General features: G+C 39.5%; 1 protein-coding gene across 1 annotated transcript in view; it reads right to left on the bottom strand.

Annotated features, from left to right (window-relative positions):
* The window catches only part of GADL1 (glutamate decarboxylase like 1), a 362052-nt gene that overhangs the window by 56438 nt on the left and 284491 nt on the right, over positions 1-21123 (bottom strand). The window contains exon 16 of the mRNA XM_004279681.4: positions 15957-16046. Coding sequence (XP_004279729.1) covers positions 15957-16046 — 90 coding nt within the window. The remainder of the gene's footprint in view (positions 1-15956; positions 16047-21123) is intronic.

Raw genomic sequence — 21123 nt, 5'->3', positions numbered from 1 at the left:
CCCTGGGCGTAAATCTCATGTTGGATGCTTTTTTTTAAAACTCATTTTGTATAATTCCAGCTTTTCTTCCAGTCTGGCTGGCTTTCTACCACACTGTCTGTTACTGAGATCTGTCGGGCAGGGACAGTAATGAGAATTCTGGGCACAGCCTCTAGGGAGGAGACAACGAGAGCCCGTCAGAGCCCCTTACCACGTTGCTGAGTTAAAACCGATTAAGAGAATATTTATTTGGTGGATTCCAGGAACGAATGACAACTGTTTACTAAGTGTGTGTGTGTGTGTGTGTGTGTGTGTGTGTGTGTGTGTGTGGGCTTATTGACAAAACAAGTGGCTACGTCTTCTCCCAGGCACCCAGTGTCTGTAGCAAACACATTTTCACATCCCATTAACTGCAGGACTTGAAGTTTTATATGTTTATTTTTATTGCATGGTATATTTTAGCTCCTGTGCTGGCCAAGTGTTTTAGTGCAGATGGAAATTGGGCAAGCTTCCTTCCCTGACTCTGTAGTTGATCCTTGTTCTTTACCCCCAAAAAAGTCTTTGAGTCTAGATTAAACTTTGTCCCATTGAAAATATCAATATTTAGCAGACTGCAGTGATCAAAAAGGGGACTGGGATGAGATTTTCAGAGGTGTGTAGGGGGAGAGAGGAACAGACAGAGAGAAAATGACTTTACTGGACCAGCATTAAGTCAAAAAATCATACTAGAACTCTTATTCTATACCATACCCACAATCGAGCATGCAGACATGCACCAACTGGGGCCAGACGTAAGGTTATTATTTTTAACACAGTGTTGAAATAGTACAGCACATCAGTATGCTGTCTTTGGCCTTATATATAATAAGAAATGTTTACATGTGTGTACACATACACATACGTATATACGTATGTGATATTTCAGGAAGATGGGATGATGAGTGCAGTGAGATTCTAAGAAAAGGGGGCAACTGGGACTAAGGTACAGAATGGAGAGATGAGACTTTGAGTTTGGAGCTCTGGGATCTGAAAGGAACTCATGCAGCCAGGACAGGTGGGAGGTGTAGCTGCAGGAGGAGGCAAAGCCACACCCCCAAATGCCTCGACGGCCCTGCTCAGGAACCCGCATTTTCTAGAGAAGGTGGCGGGAAGGTCTTTAAGCAGTGGAGCACAGTGATTCATGGCCATTTATGCATGGCCCTCTGACAGTGTGAAGACAGGGGCTTGGAGCAGAGGCAGTGCCGGAAGCAGGTGAGTCAGGTGGAGATATCTGTGGCAATAATCTACGTAGGAAAAGTGAGAACATAGGTTTAAAATAGCTTCCAGTTCACCCAGTACCTCAATATAATGTCCCTTTGGAAGGCTATAGTCAAAATTTCCATGTGATTTTTCAGAACTGCCATTACTTGAAAAAATACACAAAACATATCTGAGTTCTCCAGTACAACAAACTGACCTCCAAAATCAGAGATTAGAAATTTAACAAAAATATTTTTATTAGCTTGTAAACTGTTTTTTATTCAACATACTTTCCACCCTTTGACTTCCATTAAAAATATGTGTGTGGCCGGTCAGGATGGCTGTTATCAAAAAATCTAGAAACAATAAATGCTGGAGAGGGTGTGGTGAAAAGGGAACCCTCCTGCACTATTGGTGGGAATGTAAATTGATACAACCACTATGGAAAACAGTAAGAAGGTTCCTTAAAAAACTAAAAATAGAACTACCATATGACCCAGCAATCCCACTACTGGGCATATACCCTGAGAAAACCATAATTCAAAAAGAGTCATGTACCAAAATTCATTGCAGCTCTATTTACAATAGCCAGGGCATGGAAGTAACCTAAGTGTCCATCAACAGATGAATGGATAAAGAAGATATGACACATATATACAATGGAATATTACTCAGCCATAAAAAGAAATGAAATTGAGTTATTTGAAGTGAGGTGGATGGACCTAGAGTCTGTCATACAGAGTGAAGTAAGTCAGAAAGAGAAAAACAAATACCGTATGCTAACACATATATATGTAATCTAAGAAAAAAAAAAGTCATGAAGAACCTAGGTGTAAGATGGGAATAAAGACACAGACCTACTAGAGAATGGACTTGAAGATATGGGAGGGGGAAGGGTAAGCTGTGACAAAGTGCGAGAGTGGCATGGACATATATACACTACCAAACGTAAAATAGATAGCTAGTGGGAAGCAGCCACATAGCACAGGGAGATCAGCTCGTGCTTTGTGACCACCTAGAGGGGTGGGATAGGGAGGGTGGGAGGGAGGGAGACACAAGAGGGAAGAGATGTGGGAACATATGTATATGTACAAATGATTCACTTTGTTATGAAGCAGAAACTAACACACCATTGTAAAGCAATTATACTCCAATAAAGATGTTAAAAAAAAAATTGCAAGAGGACTACAGAGCTTCCATATGCCCTTCTCCCAGTTTGCCTAATACTAACATTTTACACTACTGTAGTATAATGATCAAAACCAGGACATTAACATTGGGAACAATATTATCAATCAAATGACAGGTTTGATTGAATTTCATCAAGTTTTCTCTGCTAATGTTGCAAAAATTGAATCCACCACCCGGTATTGTATTTAGTTCCCTTGCCTTTTATGACCTAGAAAAGTTATGAACTTTGGAGTATTGGGCAAGTTATTTTACAAAAGGGTATTCATTTTGGGTCTGCCTGCAGGTCCTTCATTATTAGAACATAGTTACACATGTTTTGGTGAGAATACTACCCAAGTGTTTGCCCTTCTTAGTGCATCACTTTGATGCCAATGTCTCACTGTTGGTGATTATTTGGTTAAAGGGGTGTGTGCAATGTTTTATCTTTGTAATTAAGACTTGGGAGAGATACTTTGAGACAATTCTAATATCCCATTTTTTCCTTATACTTTCACCTTCAACTCTTACCATCCATCAATGGATTTTGTATATAATTACCACTATTATGGTGATTTCCTATTTCCCTCATTCCCTTTACATTTATTAATTAGAATTCTTCACCATTAAATTGAACCAGAATCCAAAAAAAAAATTAATTTTATGATAATAGCATAGAAAAATTTAATACAAGTATTTTACAAAGATGTAAATTTATATTTCATATATATATTTATATATTTATATTTGACATATTCACATTTATCTTTAATAATGTAATTACTGAAGCTATTTTATATTTAAACTTCATACCAAAAAATAAAATAAATTGCTTTAAGAAATTTCAAAATTTAGTTCTCTTAAATAATAACTGAGGATATGAAAGGGGAAAAAATCTCAGTGGAATTAAGAGTGTAAGATTTTAGATCCAAGACATTTTCTCTGTTCAGTCTATAAGAAGTAGAACAGAAGTACACAGTAGAAACTAGTTTCTAAGACATGATCTGATAGATTCTGGTGTTCAGAGTATAAAAGAAATCATAACTCAGTTTTGCAACGTTTATGTTAGATTACACTTACAATGTAATGTATGCCTATAAGAACAACAGAGCTGCAGGACCACTGCATTATAAACTAAAAACCAAGCTGAACCTTCATTTGTAAAAACTGAGGAGTAATTCAGTTTTAATTTTTTAAATCTTTCCTGTCATCCTTCATAAAACCTCAGTCTCTGTAATTTTTCTAAGCTTTGATCACATTTTATTAGAGAAACTACTCAACAAAAGAGATGTACCCCAAGCACCTAGAAAAGAGTCTGGTGCATGGTAGGTGCTAGATACGTATTTTTTGAATGAATAGGCAGATTCAAATGAGAATTCTGAGTCCCTGATTGTCTTTTTACCCTGAAGCATTATTAACCCATATGAAAGACATGATTAAGACCCAATTCATTACCAACAAGATTCTAACCCAGGCGTCCCCAAACCCTGGGCCACGGACTGGTAATGGTCTGCAGCCTGTTAGGAACCAGGCCACACAGCAGGAGGTGAGCAGCCTGCAAGCAAGTGAAGCTTCATCTGCCACTCCCCATCGCTCCCCATTGCTCACATTACCGCCTGAACCATACTCCACACCCTCGCCCTCTGGTCCATGGAAAAATTGTCTTCCAAAAAACTGGTTCCTGGTGCCAAAAAGGTTGGGGACCGCTGTTCTAGCCCATTGTAGTCCCACTACAATGGAAGCTGGAAAAGCAGCTCCCCCCGGGTTGTAGACTGAAAGACAGTCTCAATTCTGAGTCAGACAGGTGGCATTACAATCAACTAAAGCAAGCTCTGCGGCTGTATTTCTAACATTTGAATTATCCCTGCCCCCTAAAACAGTGGAGTGCTATTCTTTCTAGGACCTCCTAGATAGGGGGATATTTTCATAAGAAGCAGAGCATGATTCAAAGATAGGTAGTATGAAAAGTCTGAACTAAAATCGAGAGAGCTATCTGAAGTCAGACTTTAAAAATTTTGACCTTCAAAAATTTTGTTTTGCATTCTGAACTAATGATGATTTGGTGAACAAAACATAACTAACTAGACAGCAAACTACAACACCAACCCTGCTAGATTCACATAGAGACAGAGGAGGTGGCCTCCTCCAATTTATCTCCTCACGATATCTTCATTATTAAGCTGCCCTCATCCTGAGAATCCCTTACACAGATCATTCATAAGATGTGATGGTTCCCAGTCCTTCCTGCATATCAGAAACCAGATAAAAAAGATGATCCCAGCACTTCACTCCAGACCAACCCAATCACACTCTGAGAATGAGCACTCTTAGTTTTTAAAACTTCTATGGGTGAGTTGATGGGCAAGAACGGTAAGAACAACTAATGTCTCTAGGGAACCACTATAAGCACGAGAGTCAGTCACCCAAAGGGTAATCCATCAGGCCATGTCTTTACTCACCGATTCATTCATTTAGCAAACATTTATTGTGCATCTACCGTGTGAGACCAGCGTGAGAAAATGCAAAGAAATAGTAACACTAGCAACTTTCCCCTTATTAAACACTCACACCACATGAGTATACAACCAGGCTGACCTCGTAAGTGTGCAACCAGTGTAGCTGCATAGGGCCCTGGGTGTGGAAGAGCCCCGTGCTGTCACCATCTTGAAATTCTTGATAATTTTGGAACAAAGGGCTCTGCATTTTCATTTTGCTCCAGTATAGAGCTTCAAGGGCTCTATGCTAGCCTGGCTTGGGATATTGAAGCTCAAATATGGCCAACCCCAGTGGGACATGCTGCCCACTTTCTTCATCTCCCCTCCATCAACAGTGTCATCAATACAAATAAGTGAATCTTTGTTGATAACGGGGGTTATCAGTGCATCTTCCTTGGCTAAAATCCATCAGCTATTTCCTGCAATGGGTGACTTCTCACTGCCTACTCCCCTCCTCCCTGGCTTGCCACCATCTTTTCCATTCCCCACCCCAAATGCTGCTATCTTACAGTAACAGCCAAGACAGGGTAGCAAAGATGTCACAGGAGTATATGGAAAGGGTACTCATACTCAAGTGTCAGGAAATGCCTTCTGGGCAAGTTGAGGTGTTGCCAGCCTAATTGAAGGTCGACTCAGACCCCCAGATTCCCTATACTATATTAGGTTGAAAGCTATAAGAGGCTTCGAGAAGACTAGGTCATAGTCATAATACTTCAGAGGAGGAAACAAGTACGTATCTCTGGGGCCTCCAGGAGAAAACTGTACATGAAGAGGGTTAGCAGGAGACAGGGCGTGGAGGCTGAGTTAAATCATAACTCCGCAGTCCCTGAATGTTTGCGGACTCTTTCCTTTGGGACAAAGGGAAACATGAGGAGTGACATGATCAGGGTTGTATTTTAGAAAGTTTACTGTTGTAATAGTATTTAAGGTAATTTGAAGGGGGATAAGCAAAAAGGCATGAAGAAGACATTTAAGGCTCATACAGTCCTTCAAAAATGAGGAAACAAGATTAATAATAATGCAAGATAATATTTAATGAACTTACTCTGTGCCAGACACTGTACCTGGATTATGCCATTCAACCCTATCAAAACCCTTTAAGATAGGTGCTTTTTATTATCCCCACGCTATTGAGGAAAAAGAGGAGGTAAAGGGACTTTAAGTAACTTGTCCATGGTTACACAGCCAGTGGCAGCAAAGGTATTATTTATTTAACTCCAGATTCAATGATTTTAAACTCTGATAAAAATCCTAACAAGATGTCTTTAACTAAAAAACAGTTCTACAATCCGTACAAAAAATTTTAAATGTAATGTTAAAGAATGCTCTTTTAAAAAAGAACCAGAAGGGTGGTATTTTAGCAGCCTTGAGAACTCATTATAAATCAACACCATTTAAAACCTTTTGTTCCTGACACAAAAACAGAAACACAGATCAATAGAACAGATTGGAAAATCCAGAAATAGACTAAAGTGTTTTAAAAAGTGTAACACGTGATAACACAAGCTTCCCATAATAAAAAGTGTTAGGAAGAATTATTAAATAAATCAAATTGGAATAACTGGATAATAATTTGGGTGAACTGATCAGGTTAGATATATATTTTACACTGTACACAAAAATAGCCTCCACATGAATTGAGTTAAATACAAAAAAAAAAAAAAAAATGGAATGACAGAAAAACCAGCAGGAGATGGAACAGAATATTTACCAGATTTGTGAAAGAACAATAACTTCAGCTTTGAAGCAGTGGAATAAATCATGAAGGAAAGGACTGACAGATCTGAATACATAAAAAATTTAAAACTTCTGTACAATGAAAAAACAGCAAGACTAAAATAAAAAGCACATTATACTAAGGGCATTATTTGCATTCCATCTGACAAAAAGGGCTTTAAAACTCAAACTATATATATCCTCATTCAAATTTATAAGGAAACCATCAGACCTCAAAATACAAACATGTAAGATAAGAAAAAACAACGGATACACAGAGAAGCACCATCAGTAAAGAAAAAAATAGAAAATGGTTCAAACCACCAACAACTAATACAATAAAAGCAAAACAAACTTAAGATAGTATTTTTCCCCTTTCTAAATAACACTCCCCCCCAAGCAGGCAACACCCAGTGTTGCCGCAGTTAGACGGAAGGCTGTGTACTGGTTGCTTACTGGTGGAATGCAACCTTCTTAAAAATCAGTATCCCAATACACAGCCAGAGTCAGGCTCCAAACCACAATGATTTCTATAATCAGCAATTACATACCGAGCACTTTATCTTCTGGAAATAATAAAAGCAAAAGTGGATTGGGGATGGAGATGGTCATTTGTTACTGCTCACAAAGGGGAAATGTTGGAAACAACCCGAACACCCCAAATTATGGGAATGGTTTTATAAACTATGACACAGACTATTATTCAGGGTGAGACACTTTAAGCTATTATTTTCATAAGTTTAGTCCAAAGGGATGGAGAAAGAGACAGGGATGTATCTTGAGGGGACAACAGTATTAAGAGAAAAATCATAAAATTATTTCCTTTAAGGTTGTCAGAGCCTGGATGTGCTTATCATTGGAGGGGAGCAATATATTAGAGAAAAAAGAAGAAGGAAAATGTGAGAAGGAGTGAGAGAGAGAAGTAAGGAGAAGAGAGGGTGGGAGGGCAGGGAAGGAGAGGGAAGTGAGTGGTAAGATTGCAGGTGGGATGAAGTCCAGACAGCAGACGCAAAGGTAAGCACAGAGGAGTTTGCCGTGGAAATGAGGAGTGAAGACGAAGGAAGAGCAACAAGAAACACGTTTGAAGTGAAGACACACAGGTCAATTTTATCCTTTGAGAATTCCTCACTCAGGTGAGCTGCTCTTGGTTTGGCAGAATCCAGAAGCCCTGACCCCAGTGATGCTGTAATTCTGTAACATTTTATAACCGCATTTATTCAGTCAGCATTTAGTGTCACTTCCCAGCAAGGAAAGGAAAAATGAGCAAAAGTGCCACCAGGGGGCAGGTTTGGTACTGGCAAAGGGACTTCAAAGACAGCATGCAAAAAAATATATATATATTTTTTCTTTCAGCACAGGATCCATTCTTTTGTTTTGCAACAATAAATATTGCATCAAGTCCAGAGAAATTCCTTAATGGATATGAATTTCGCTCAGGTGTGCAAGAAATGTCACAGTACTTTATATCCTTTAAATAGAATTAAACCAACCTCAAGCCGCTATCCTACTAGGTCAGGTTAAAAGTCAATTTCAGTCATTATTATGGCTCCCACAGCCTCAATGGGTCCTGCAGAGGTTCTTGGGGGTCTCATCCAGGGCTAACATTTAGGTCATTGGTTCAATATGTGAAATGTTTATGGTCTGAACCAACATGATCCCTTGATAGTCTGTAACTTGTTAGGAATGGGCAGACATTCCATCACCTGGAACACACACACACAAACACACACGCAGGCGCGCGTGCACACACACACACACACCTCCTTAGGGCCCTCAGAGAAGAGAAGCTGGGATTCATCCTTATCTTTAGAGCTCTTGTCTCCAGCATGCCCCTTTCTGCTTCTCTCTCCTGTGCCTGCCTCTCCGCCTCCAGACTCCTCGCCTTCCTCTATGGGTTTCATCTCTGGCCAGCTGAGGCTTTCAGAAAATCTAGGAAGACAGATGTCTTCAACGCTACAGAAGCCTCAAGAGAAGCATGGAGCCCAGAGGCCAGGTCCAGTGCTCAGTACAGGGAAAGGAGAAAACACAAGAACAGCAAACACCCGTATATCCTAATTGTATTGTCGCACTGACCACAAGACCACAGTTCTTAAAACCCCATTTACAAGTCTGACAGCGTGCAACAGTGAGTTTTCTTTTTCTGGTAGATGACACAGAACTCGGACATCTCTCAAAGTTGATGGCGGGGGCCGGGACTGGCCATCAGATTAGCTGCCCTGGGGGAACAAAGACAAAGACGGGCACACCCTCATCTCAAGGAGCTTCTGGTGACACATAAAGAGAAACAGGTGATAGGGCATTAATGGATTTAGGTAAGAGTTGCAAACTAAAAGCCTGAAGGCCAGAACCCGTCAACCTTAGTAATTTTTCACTTGCCAACATTTAAAACATTAAAAGCAAAGGACGGTTTATATAAATTTCTATAAATCTAGCATCTCTTTAAAAATAAGAAGACCTGGCAACCCAGACCTGCATTTCCACATGGCAGCCATCATTAGGAGCTGAGTAGAGGCTGCCCCCTTTAGCTGGGGCCACTGCTTTCCAGTTGTCCACAGTCCCCACCACTCCCTATTGTGTTATGCCCCATCTACTTCCCTCATGTATGCTACTGGCCTAGCTTCTATAGGTTTTGAGTCTGTAACTCCTGACTGAGTGAACTAAATAAAATTATACTCAGGGTACAGTGGTAAGTGTTCCATGAAACTGATTAAGCTTCTGCATTTCTTCAATTCGCACTCTGATAGATCTGGAAATTCAGAATTATTTCAGATGGGCCTGAAGATTTGAGCAGAGACTGAAGAAACTGTTGTACTTAAGTGATTAACTTGGTTCTTATGCAAATGTTACAGACAAGGCCAGCCATACTCCTGGCATCAAGTAGACTCGTTGCTTGTGTGCTAAAGAGTAAACCCAAGGCACAAAAAGATACTTGTGAAATGCAGCTTTAGCTATGTTCTTTGGCCTCATTTCCCATTACTGCTATCTTGAGTGCCCCATGGAGTGTGCGCTGGTGTGAGTGAGCTACAGGAAGCCACACCCATGGACATTCCTCTCAGACCCAGTCCTGTCCTGACCTCAGGTCCAGGACAGTTCAGCCCCAGCCTGCAGAGACACCCAGCTTCATTTTGCTCAATTTTAACTTTCAATAGATCATTCCAAGTTTAGAACTTCTTGCACAGTCAATAAACTTAGGGGAGAAAAATAAAGGAAAGAAAAAAATAACTCTTTGTTGAGGACATCTGGACTTGTCTGGCTTCCCTGGGGATTCAAGTAACTATCCATGGAAATTCCTCTCTATGTGTCTGAAAATAATGTTTAAAAGACTAAAAGGCAACATATGAAATAAATTAACAACACCAATTTGGCAAATGTATTCTACATGTTGAAAGGTGTTGTTGAATACAAAGGTCAACTCATGTGAACTTCCCCATAGTACACGCATATCCAACAAGGATGCTGTTGGAATCTTAATGCTTGAAATTTTATTGATCCAATGGAGTAGAGCTATTTAGAAAGCTCTACTTTCTAAAGTAGTAAACAACTGGGGAAGAGAGATGGGCATAAAAGCTATAAGACAGAGTATCCCATGTCCTTCAACAGAAGGGACACCCAGCTTCCTCAGCTGATTTCTGAAGAAGGCCAGACACACAGGACTTACTTAAGAAGCTCCTTGACCCTTAATGACACAGAAGAAACTGATTACAGCTAGTAGAATATCTGACAGATTGTAGAAAATAACATCTCTCCCTGAGAGAATAGTTAAAAGAACAGCATTTTATCTCAGGTCTTAATAATTTGGGGAAAGAGAATATAGTATCTGCAAGAAATAGTACCTTAAGTATTTAGTACATTAAGCATTTTCAAAATTGACATCCCAGCCATCATCAGAAGGAGAGAGTCTCAAGTCACACTCAGAAATATTTTAAGATACTTCTATATTACATTCTCCTTAAATATAATTTTTTTAAAGTAGAGCTTTAAAATGAGGGATATCCACTAGCAAACAGGATTTTTGAAGATGTTATAATTTCTCTATTACAGGGTTAAAAACGAAACTCATCTTTGAAAATTAAAAAAAACAAAACAAAACACTGTCACACCTTTAAAGAAACAGGGTTTTTTTCCACAATCCAAAAACGAGTGCTTGCTAAGCAAATGTTACAGATGATGAGGGAAAGAAAATCAGAATCAAAGTCCTCAAAATACATAGAAGACCTCAAAATGTGTATGGACTCATATGCACTCATGTGAACACACATGCACATACACACACACAGCGGAAACAAGTGAAGCACAGCCAGGGGCACTGAGGCCCTCCCTGATCCAAACCCAGAAAGTGGGCATCCTTGAAAGCACACAACCCTACCCAGTCTACGCTGTCTCATCTTCAAGTGCTGTTCATCAGAAACCCGCCACGGAGAACACTAGATTCTCTCCAAAGATATTTGGAATACCATATCAAGTTATATCACCAAATAAGCAAAACAACAAACCCATCTAGTAGTTTCTAAAAGATTTATTCTTTGCCTGCTGTCGAGGAGGAATGAGCCTATTATAAATGTCTAACATTAGTCACAAATCTGCAGGCCAGTGAATGAAAAAAAAGTTGAAATGACCATGCTTAAGTACAAAGAGACACCTTGGTAATTACTTTTAAGAATGTAAATTATGTTGGTGGAATGCAGGACTGTTCATGAAATGTCGACAAAAGAGGAAATCTTCTGCATCAGAACATTGAGTAATGATGAAATAAAACAAACTGATGAAATTTTAAATTACATTCTCTGGGTCTTATGCTTTCAGCTTTATCTTTGCCCTCTCTCCCCGACTCCCTCGCCCTTCATACCTGATCACCAAGGGAGAAGAAACAAATATACATAATCTTATTTGGGGCAGCCACCTTAGCGAGTGAAGTCTACCTCGACCACAGAGCAGGCAGCTTTCAGGAAGCCCTGGGAAGCCTGCTGAAGTTCTCACTGTGGACCCCAGGGGCAACGTCTCTGAACTTGAAATCAGTGCAGATAGTGTAGGTGTTTCAGTAAGGAGATAAGGAGAGAGAAAAAGAGAAGTAGGAAGGGAAGACAAATTATATACTATGTCTGGGAGCAAGTCATGAGAGAAATTAGTTTGCAAACTAATTGATTTGACTATGGTATAAACATGGTCTCCAAACAAGACAATCCCTTTGGTATAAGAAGAAAAGATTAGAGCATCTCTGAATAATTAAATATTTTAAATCCATCCTTAAAAAAACTTATTTTGTGCATTTTTAAAATGTACATACTATATTTAAAAATGAATACATGTAGATAATTTAAAACAATAAATACATATTGGGGTAAATACTCAATTAAAAAAATTTTTTTCAACTATTAGGAGATTGTGGTCAAAACCTGGGTAACCTTTGCCTGGATAAACACTCAAGGAACTCTAAGGCTTCGTTGGGTCAATTATTCTATACTTTGTTTTATTATTATTATTATTGTTGCTGCTGTTATTATTATTTTCACAAAAGCAATATATATTAATTGTAGAAAATTAAGAAATTGCAGAGGAATACAAAAGAAAGGAAAAATCATCTGTAACTCTATTTCTAAAATAGTTTGGTGCCCCTTATCTAACCACATATACAATATTGTATATGTATATAAATCTCTATGTATATACAATATAGTGACTGTTCTATAACTTATTTTTTCAATTAATAATAAATTATGACTACATTATTTTGGAAGAAAATTTTGATTGTCTATAACACTACAAATTTGCATATAAATTATGTACCACATTTTAATCAACTCCATATAGTTGAATATTTAAGTTTTTAAAATTTTCTTGCTCTTTTAATGCCTGAGGAACAGACATGGAGGCCTTTGGATGCCAAGCAGAATGAACTAGATTTTATACTGTGGACCAGTCATTCTCAAGGAAGTGGTATTATACCTCCAGGCAATATCTTCAAAATTTGGGCAGATGTTTTTGGTTTTCATGATGTTTGGGGCTTGCTCCTTGGGTTTAGAAGGTGGGGAACAGGGATGCCAGCTGCCTTGCACTGTGGAGAGCAGTCCTGAGCCAGGAAGAGCTGCCCCATGTCCTGTACAACTTTGAAATGTCCTGCTGGAAATGCAGGAGGCCAGGAGCCTGATTACAATTATCCAAGCCCAGAATTTAACTCTGGTTTACATGCAAATGCAAACTATTCTGTGCCCATTTTAAATAAACATTAAGTTTTCTACTACCATGTAAATCAAGGGGAAAATGTTTTCTTCAATGCTTTACCAAGAATTGTGCACCTTTTTTGAAAATTATGTCACTAACATCACCCCATTCCTATTATTGGCATCAGCAACATCACCTACTTCTAAGAGTCTGCGTTTGAAGATGGCTCACATTCACAGTGATTCTAAGAGGATGTGTGAGCATCTTATCACTTCCTTGTGTCTTCTAATATTGTCATGCCAAACGTTTATGTAATGAAATATACATCTTTATTATAAAGATTATTTTTCCTTCATATGACATGTAAGGCCTTCTATTGCCTTTTACAAAATTCCGTGTAGGTAGGTCCTATTTTCTATTGGTTTCATCTTAGGAGAATAAAGAGAACATTTAACAGCATTTATTATAAACCGTGGTCATTGGTCGATTGGGTTGAAAGCTGCAAGTGTAAAGCATTTGGAGACTTCCAGCAGGAAAATGACAAGATAAAACAGGGCTGCAGGTACGACTGTGCGGAGAGGAAGGAAAATAAACAGGAGGCAGAGACCAGAAAAGAAGCGAGTACAACCTGGGCAGGGAACTAATGAAGACCCAGAATGCTGCAATGCCTGAAAACACCAAAAAGAAGAACTTTCATGGAGGACATTTTAAAAAGAGGAGTTGCTGGAACTCGGTGGTTGAACACAGTGTCAGAGAGGGGCTGTCACAGCATCAGTAGACAGCAGAGTGACTGTGTTCTCAAAAACAGTCTCACGTGTGTGCGTGCACGCATATACACACACACACACACACAAACACACACACACACACACACACTCCAGGCTCTTTATGAAATAATCCCGCTCCCCTCCTGCTGCCAAAGGGAAGACTTATCACACCACTGATTCTGAAATCTGACAGCTCCGCCTGACATGAGTCTGAATTGGAGGGGCGAAGCCTTACTCGGTTTATTTATTTGTTTGTGATTCTCCATCCAAGATAAATCCTAAAACAAATTTCAAGTGTGCTTTAGGTACACTCCAGGTTATAAATCATACACTTGCATTCTCATACTACAGTAAGCATGAAACCACATAGATCAACAACAGATATATATGCCTCCCTTCCTTGCCAAATTCATGCACACACACCCATGCCAAGAGAGAGGATAAAAGGAAACTAAGACAGAACCAATGATGATTCATCTGCAGCATACATGTTTAGGAATCAGAAGCAACCAGAACAATTAAAATAATATGATATTAGACTGGGCAAGGGCCCCATGGTTCTAAATGGCAGAAAAGTGTTTCCAAAATGAAGGGATGGAGAATCATGTATGTCAATCATGAGAGAACCGATGCTGGAGAATACTGGGGAGAGAAGAGACTGTCCTGATTCATATTTGATCTCCAGTTAAGATTAAAAGTGTATTATATGCTGATTTATCTGATTTTAGCTTATATACCCATCCTCAATTTCAAATTTTCTGAGACTAGATAATGTAAATGTTTCTTTAAACAATTGAAGAGTGAGTCCACAGTATCCCCAAACATAAAGAGACTATTTACTTATCCTGATCCGTGTCTATGCAACAGCATTGAGTCCATAAAACACAAATATCACCTTCTCGGTTGCTTTTCTTAACAATCAGAAAGTGAGAAGGATGGCAGCCATATCCTTCTCAACATCATCAAACAATGCCTGATGCATTCCATCAAAGTGCGAAATGTCCCTGGAAACATCACCATTAAATTCTCACATTGTTTCTTTTTGAGTCACTTACCCTCTGAAATGTATTCTTTAGCACTTTCTCATTTACACTGTGTGACAAAAAGACAAACCAGATCCAAGGACCATGCTAACTGCCTGATATGGCCAATGGAGGGTTTGTCTAGGCAAAGGCACAGGTAACTCTGTCCGTCTCTCCCCATCTCTGCTGCCTGACCTCAGGTTTAACAAGAGGTAAGACATTTATATATTGAGTATATATTGCTACCTTGAAGGAGGCTAAATGAGCCATGAATAAACAGAAACTGGCCTAAGGCTAAAGAAGATGCTGCAGGTGAGGATCCAGGTGGCTATGACTTAAAGGCCATGGTCTTCCCACCTCTACCTAACTAGGCACAAATTCCAAGCACCTGTCATGGAAGATGAGGCCTCCGTGCGCTCCCGTGCCTGCTGCTCTTGTCCTACTCCTAGCACTGCCCCCTGCCCCACTGTGGTCTTCGATCACACCCTCCCTTCTTAGCCTCTGGGCCATGATGTTGTGATTCTTCCTGGAACCCACTTCTTCACAGTTGTCACCGACTCACACCTACTTATTGTCCAAGACTCCAATCTAGTGTCACACTTTGGGGTAGATATCCTTTCTCTCTGCCTTTACAGGGTTTCTCTTCATCTAGGCACCTACTAGTTACCTGGTGATGATCTCTTTACTCATTTGTCTCCTAGAATACGAGTTTCCCAGGGCAGGGACCAAGTCTCTTTGATGTTTATATCTCCAGTGCCCGGCACAGTGAGTGCTAAATGTCTGTCCCTTGCATGACTGGCAAGTTTTTCCTTTTCTTCTAGAGGGCAAGGAGAAGGGCTATCACCTATCAAAGCTGTTAAAACTATCATTGATTTCCACACTGAGGGTAAGGAGGGGTTTGCAAGTCACATTTAGTTCAATGATCAATTGAAATTCATTGCTGACATTTCTTTTCTTGTTTATCACATAAGCCCCTTGGTGGAAAGAAGAGAAAGTCTCACACTCACAAAGGGTACCAGATTTAGACTTTAACATTATCTGCTAGTGAAGTGATGCAAGCAGTCACAGACATGCACCAGCAGAGTTTAAGGAAGAAGCCATTCATCATATGACATTAACCATTACCAGATCATGTGCTCTGAAGTGCACTGTGAATTAGAACTTCTGATAAATTCTACCACTCTCTTGCAAACAGCACAATTATTTTGAATATGTGTGTGTCAAGTATCTTGATTTATTTTAACAAATGCTCACAACTGTTTGGCATGTCATTAACTTTTAATATACTAAGAACAACCCCTCTAGATCCTCAAGAAGTTCTTGCAAGTACCAAATCATTTATAGGATCAATAGACAATGGGCATTGAATCTATTTCATCCAAAGGAAAAAATGCAATATCCTTATCACTCACCAAATGAAGTTTTGCCCAGAATTCAGGTCCTTCCTCCATCTCTCTGAGGCTCGGTGGAATGTACCAAAAGCAAACATTGGCATATTCAGGCTGAAGATGAAGAAAGTTTGAAAGTTTTTAATTAATCTTAGAATGCAATTCAACTCTTAGCTAGTTTCTTTGAGTCATCATGTGTATCTTACGTTGATAACATCAGAATCTGATAGATTAGACATCCGTTCAGCCTTACTTTTGATAACAGCTTATTGAGAAATTTTCTTCTCAGTTGGGTGCAGCCAGAGAGTGCTCTCCCCTCTGGGTAAGGAATGTGCACAAGATCAAAAATAAACATAATGAAGTTTGAAGCTAACTCATCCCAGCTCTACCTAACCATTAGTTAGCATCTGATACATATACACCTAGGGATACCGTGGTTCATCCCTCTTCAACCCTAATCCTTAAGTTATATCTCACACCACCATATCGTTCCAATAATTTCTTCTCTACTTAAGGTGGCCAAAGTTGTCTTCTATTACCTGCTACACTTGACAAATACAAAATCCCCAATTACCTGTGAGTCGGTAACATATGATGTGCTTGGGCTCCACTTAACCAGCCCTGCTGTGACCCTGGCCAATACAGCATCAGAAGGAAAAAAAAGGCCATCAGTTTGACTACTGGCTCTCAAGTATCAGTATCAGGAAAGGTGTGAGTCTGCTAGATGGCTTGCTCAAAATGAAGACTCTCAGCACCTGGGCTCAGAACACCCAGACCTGAATAAGTCCATCATAGAAATGGCTGAAGAACTGGGTCATGCTGGGTCATGCCCACCCACTCAGCACCTTCCTCATCTGATTTTTCATGCTGACAGTTTTTGAAATGACTGCCATTTTCCCATCACAAACACAGTTTGTAGGTAATAACTGGTGTTATAATAGTTCTCAATAACCAAGTTATGCTCCATTGTCAGTATAAAGTTTCAAAGTATTTCAGACAGAAGAAACAGCTATCATCTCACATCTTAAAATCAAAACTGGTACTATAAAGAGTTTTGATTTTAGTGGATTTCAAATTACAACTGATAGCCCAGAAACATTCAAGCTCAACAAGGTAAGCTCTTGATCTGATCATCCCTTCACATTTGAAGTCTGTAACAGGCTTATTGAATTTGACTAAAAGAAAAAAAGGAGCTACAGAGAGAACAAACAAACAGATGAGGAACCAAGATGGCGGACCAGAAGGATGTGCTCTCACTCCCTCTTGTGAAAACACCAGAATCACAACTAGCTGCTGGACAATCATCAACAGGAAGACACTGGAACTCACCAAAAAAGATACCCCACATCCAAAGACAAAGGAGAAGCCACAGTGAGACGGTAGGAGGGGTGCAATCACAGTACAATCAAATCCCATAACTGCTGGGTGGGTGACTCACAAACTAGAGAACACTTACACCACAGAAGTCCACCAACTGGTGAAGGTTCTGAGCCCCACGTCAGGCTTCCCAACCTGGGGGTCCGGCAACAGGAGGAGGAATTCCTAGAGAATTAGACTTTAAAGCTAAGTGGGATTTGATTGCAGGACTTCAACAGGACGGGGGAAAACAGAGACTCCACTCTTGGAGTGCACACACAAAGTAGTGCGCACATCGGGACCCAGGGGAAGGAGCAGTGACTCCATAGGAGACTGAACCAGACCTACCTGCTAGTGTTGGAGGGTCTCCTGCAGAGGCAGGCAGTGGATGTGGCTCACCGTAGGGACAAGGACACTGGCAGCAGAAGTTCTGGGGAGTACTCCTTGGCGTGAGCCCTCCCAGGGTCTGTCATTAGCCCCACCAAAGAGCCCAGGTAGGCTCCAGCGTTTGGTTGCCTCAGGTCAAACAACCAACAGGGAGGGAACCCAGCCCCACCCATCAGCAGATTAAAGTTTTACTGAGCTCTGCCCACCTGGAGCAACACCCAGCTCTACCCACCACCAGTCCCTCCCATCAGGAAACTTACACAAGCCTATTAGATAGCCTTATCCACCAGAGGGCAGACAGCAGAAGCAAGAAGAACTACAATCCTGCAGCCCGTAGAACAAAAACCACATTCACAGAAAGATAGACAAGATGAAAGGGCAGAGGGCTATGTACCAGATGAAGGAACAAGAAAAAACCCCAAAAAACAACTAAATGAAGTGGAGATAGGCAACCTTCCAGAAAAAGAATTCAGAAAAATGATAGTGAAGATGATCCAGGACCTCGGAAAAAGAATGGAGGCAAAGATCGAGAAGATGCAAGAAATGTTTAACAAAGATCTAGAAGAATTAAAGAACAAACAAACAGAGATGACCCATACAATAACCGAAATGAAACTACACTAGAAGGAATCAATAGCAGAATAACTGAGGCAGAAGAACAATTCAATAACTGAAATGAAACTACACTAGAAGGAATCAATAGCAGAATAACTGAGGCAGAAGAATGGATAAGAGACCTGGAAGACAGAATGGTGGAATTCACTGCTGTGGAACAGAATAAACAAAAAAGAATGAAAAGAAAGGAAGACAGCCTAAGAGACATCTGTGACAACCTTAAATGCAACAACATTCGCATTATAGGGGTCCCAGAGGAGAAGAGAGAAAGGACCCGAGAAAATATTTGAAGAGATTATAGTCGAAAACTTCCCTAACATGAGAAAGGAAATAGCCACCCAAGTCCAGGAAGCACAGCGAGTCCCATACAGGATAAACCCAAGGAAAAACATGCCGAGACACATAGTAATCAAATTGGCAAAAATTAAAGAAAAAGAAAAATTCTTCAAAGCAGCAAGGGAAAAAGGACAAATAACATACAAGGGAACTCCCATAAGGTTAACAGCTGGTTTCTCAGCAGAAATCCTACAAGCCACAAGGGAGTGGCATGATATACTTCAAGTGAAGAAAGGGAAGAACCTACAACCAAGATAACTCTACACAGCAAGGATCTCATTCAGATTTGATGGAGAAATTAAAAGCTTTACAGACAGGCAAAAGCTAAGAGAATTCAGCACCACCAAACCACCTCTACAACAAATGCTAAAGGAACTTCTCTAAGTGGGAAACACAAGAGAAGAAAAGGACCTACAAAAACAAACCCAAAACAATTAAGAAAATGGTCATAGGAACATACATATTGATAATTACCTTAAATGTGAATGGATTAAATGCTCCAACCAAAGGATGCAGGCTTGCTGAATGGATACAAAAACAAGACCCATAAATATGCCATCTACAAGAGACCCACTTCAGACCTAGGGACACATACACACTGAAAGTGAGGGGATGGAAAAAGATATTCCATGCAAATGGGAATCAAAAGAAAGTTGGAGTAGCAATACTCATATCAGATTAAACAGACTTTAAAGAATGTTACAAGAGACAAGGAAAGACACCACATAATGATCAAGGGATCAATCCAAGAAGAAGATATAACAATTATAAATATATATGCACCCAACATAGGAGCACCTCAATACATAAGGCAACTGCTAACAGCTCTAAAAGAGGTAATTGACAGTAACATAATAATAGTGGGGGACTTTAATACCTCACTTACACCAATGGACAGATCATCCAAAATGAAAATAAATAAGGGAACAGAAACTTTAAATGACACAATAGACATGAGAGATTTAATTGATATTTATAGGACATTCCATCCAAAAACAGCAGATTACCCTTTCTTCTCAAGTGCACAAGGAACATTCTCCAGGATAGATCACATCTTGGGTCACAAACCAAGCCTCAGTAAATTTAAGAAAATTGCAATCATATCAAGCATCTTTCCTGACCACAACGCTATGAGATTAGAAATGAATTACTGGGAAAAAAACGTAAAAAACACAAACACGTGGAGGCTAAACAATACGTTACTAAATAACCAAGAGATCACTGATGAAATCAATGAGGAACTCAAAAAATACCTAGAGACAAATGACAATGAAAACACGACTATCCAAAAACCTATGGGATGCAGCAAAAGCAGTACTAAGAGGGAAGTTTATAGCTATGCAAGCCTACCTCAAAATACAAGAAAAATCTCAAATAAATAATCTAACCTTACACCTAAAGGAACTAGAGAAAGAAGAACAAACAAAACCCAAAGTGAGCAGAATGAAAGAAATCATCAAGATCAGAGCAGAAATAAATGAATCAGAAACAAAGAAAACAATAGCAAAGATCAATAAAACTAAAAGCTGGTTCTTTCAGAAGATAAACAAAATTGATAAACCATTAGCCAGACTCATCAAGAAAAAGGAGAGGACTCAAATCATAAAATTAGAAATGAAAAAGGAGAAGTTACAACAGACACCGCAGAAATACAAAGCATCCTAAGAGACTACTACAAGCAACTCTATGCCAATAAAATGGACAACCTGGAAGAAATGGACAAATTCATAGAAGGGTATAACCTTCCAAGACTGAACCAGGAAGAAACAGAAAATATGAACAGACCAATCACAAGTAATGAAATTGAAACTGAGATTAAAAATCCTCCAACAAACAAAAGTCCAGGACCAGATGGCTTCACAGGTGAATTCTATCAAACATTTAGAGAAGAGCTAACACCCATCCTTCACAAACTCTTCCAAAAAACTGCAGAGGAAGGAACACTCCCAAACTCACTCTGTGAGACCACCATCACCCTGATACCAAAATCAGACAAAGATATTACAAAAAACGAAAATTACAGACCAATATCACTGATGAATATAGATGCAAAAATCCTCAACAAAATACCAGCAAACAGAATCCAACAACAAATTAAAAGGATCATACACCATGACCAAGTGGGATTTATCCCAGGGATGCAAGGATTCTTCAATATATGCAAATCAATCAATGTGATACACCATATTAACAAATTGAATAAAAAACATATGATCATCTCATTAGATGCAGAAAAAGCTTTTGACAAAATTCAACACCCATTTATGATAAAAACTCTACAGAAAATGGGCATAGAGGAAATATACTTCAACATAATAAAGGTCATATATGACAAACCCATTGCAAACATCATTCTCAATGGTGAAAAACTGAAAGCATTTCATCTAAGATCAGGAACAAGACAAGGATGTCCACTCTCTCCACTACTATTCAATATAGTTTTGGAAGTCCTAGCCACAGCAATCAGAGAAGAAAAAGAAATAAAAGGAATCCAAAT

Source organism: Orcinus orca, chromosome 10, assembly GCF_937001465.1.
Source record: "Orcinus orca chromosome 10, mOrcOrc1.1, whole genome shotgun sequence".
NCBI lineage: Eukaryota > Metazoa > Chordata > Mammalia > Artiodactyla > Delphinidae > Orcinus > Orcinus orca.
This window is presented reverse-complemented; position numbering and strand designations above follow the sequence as displayed.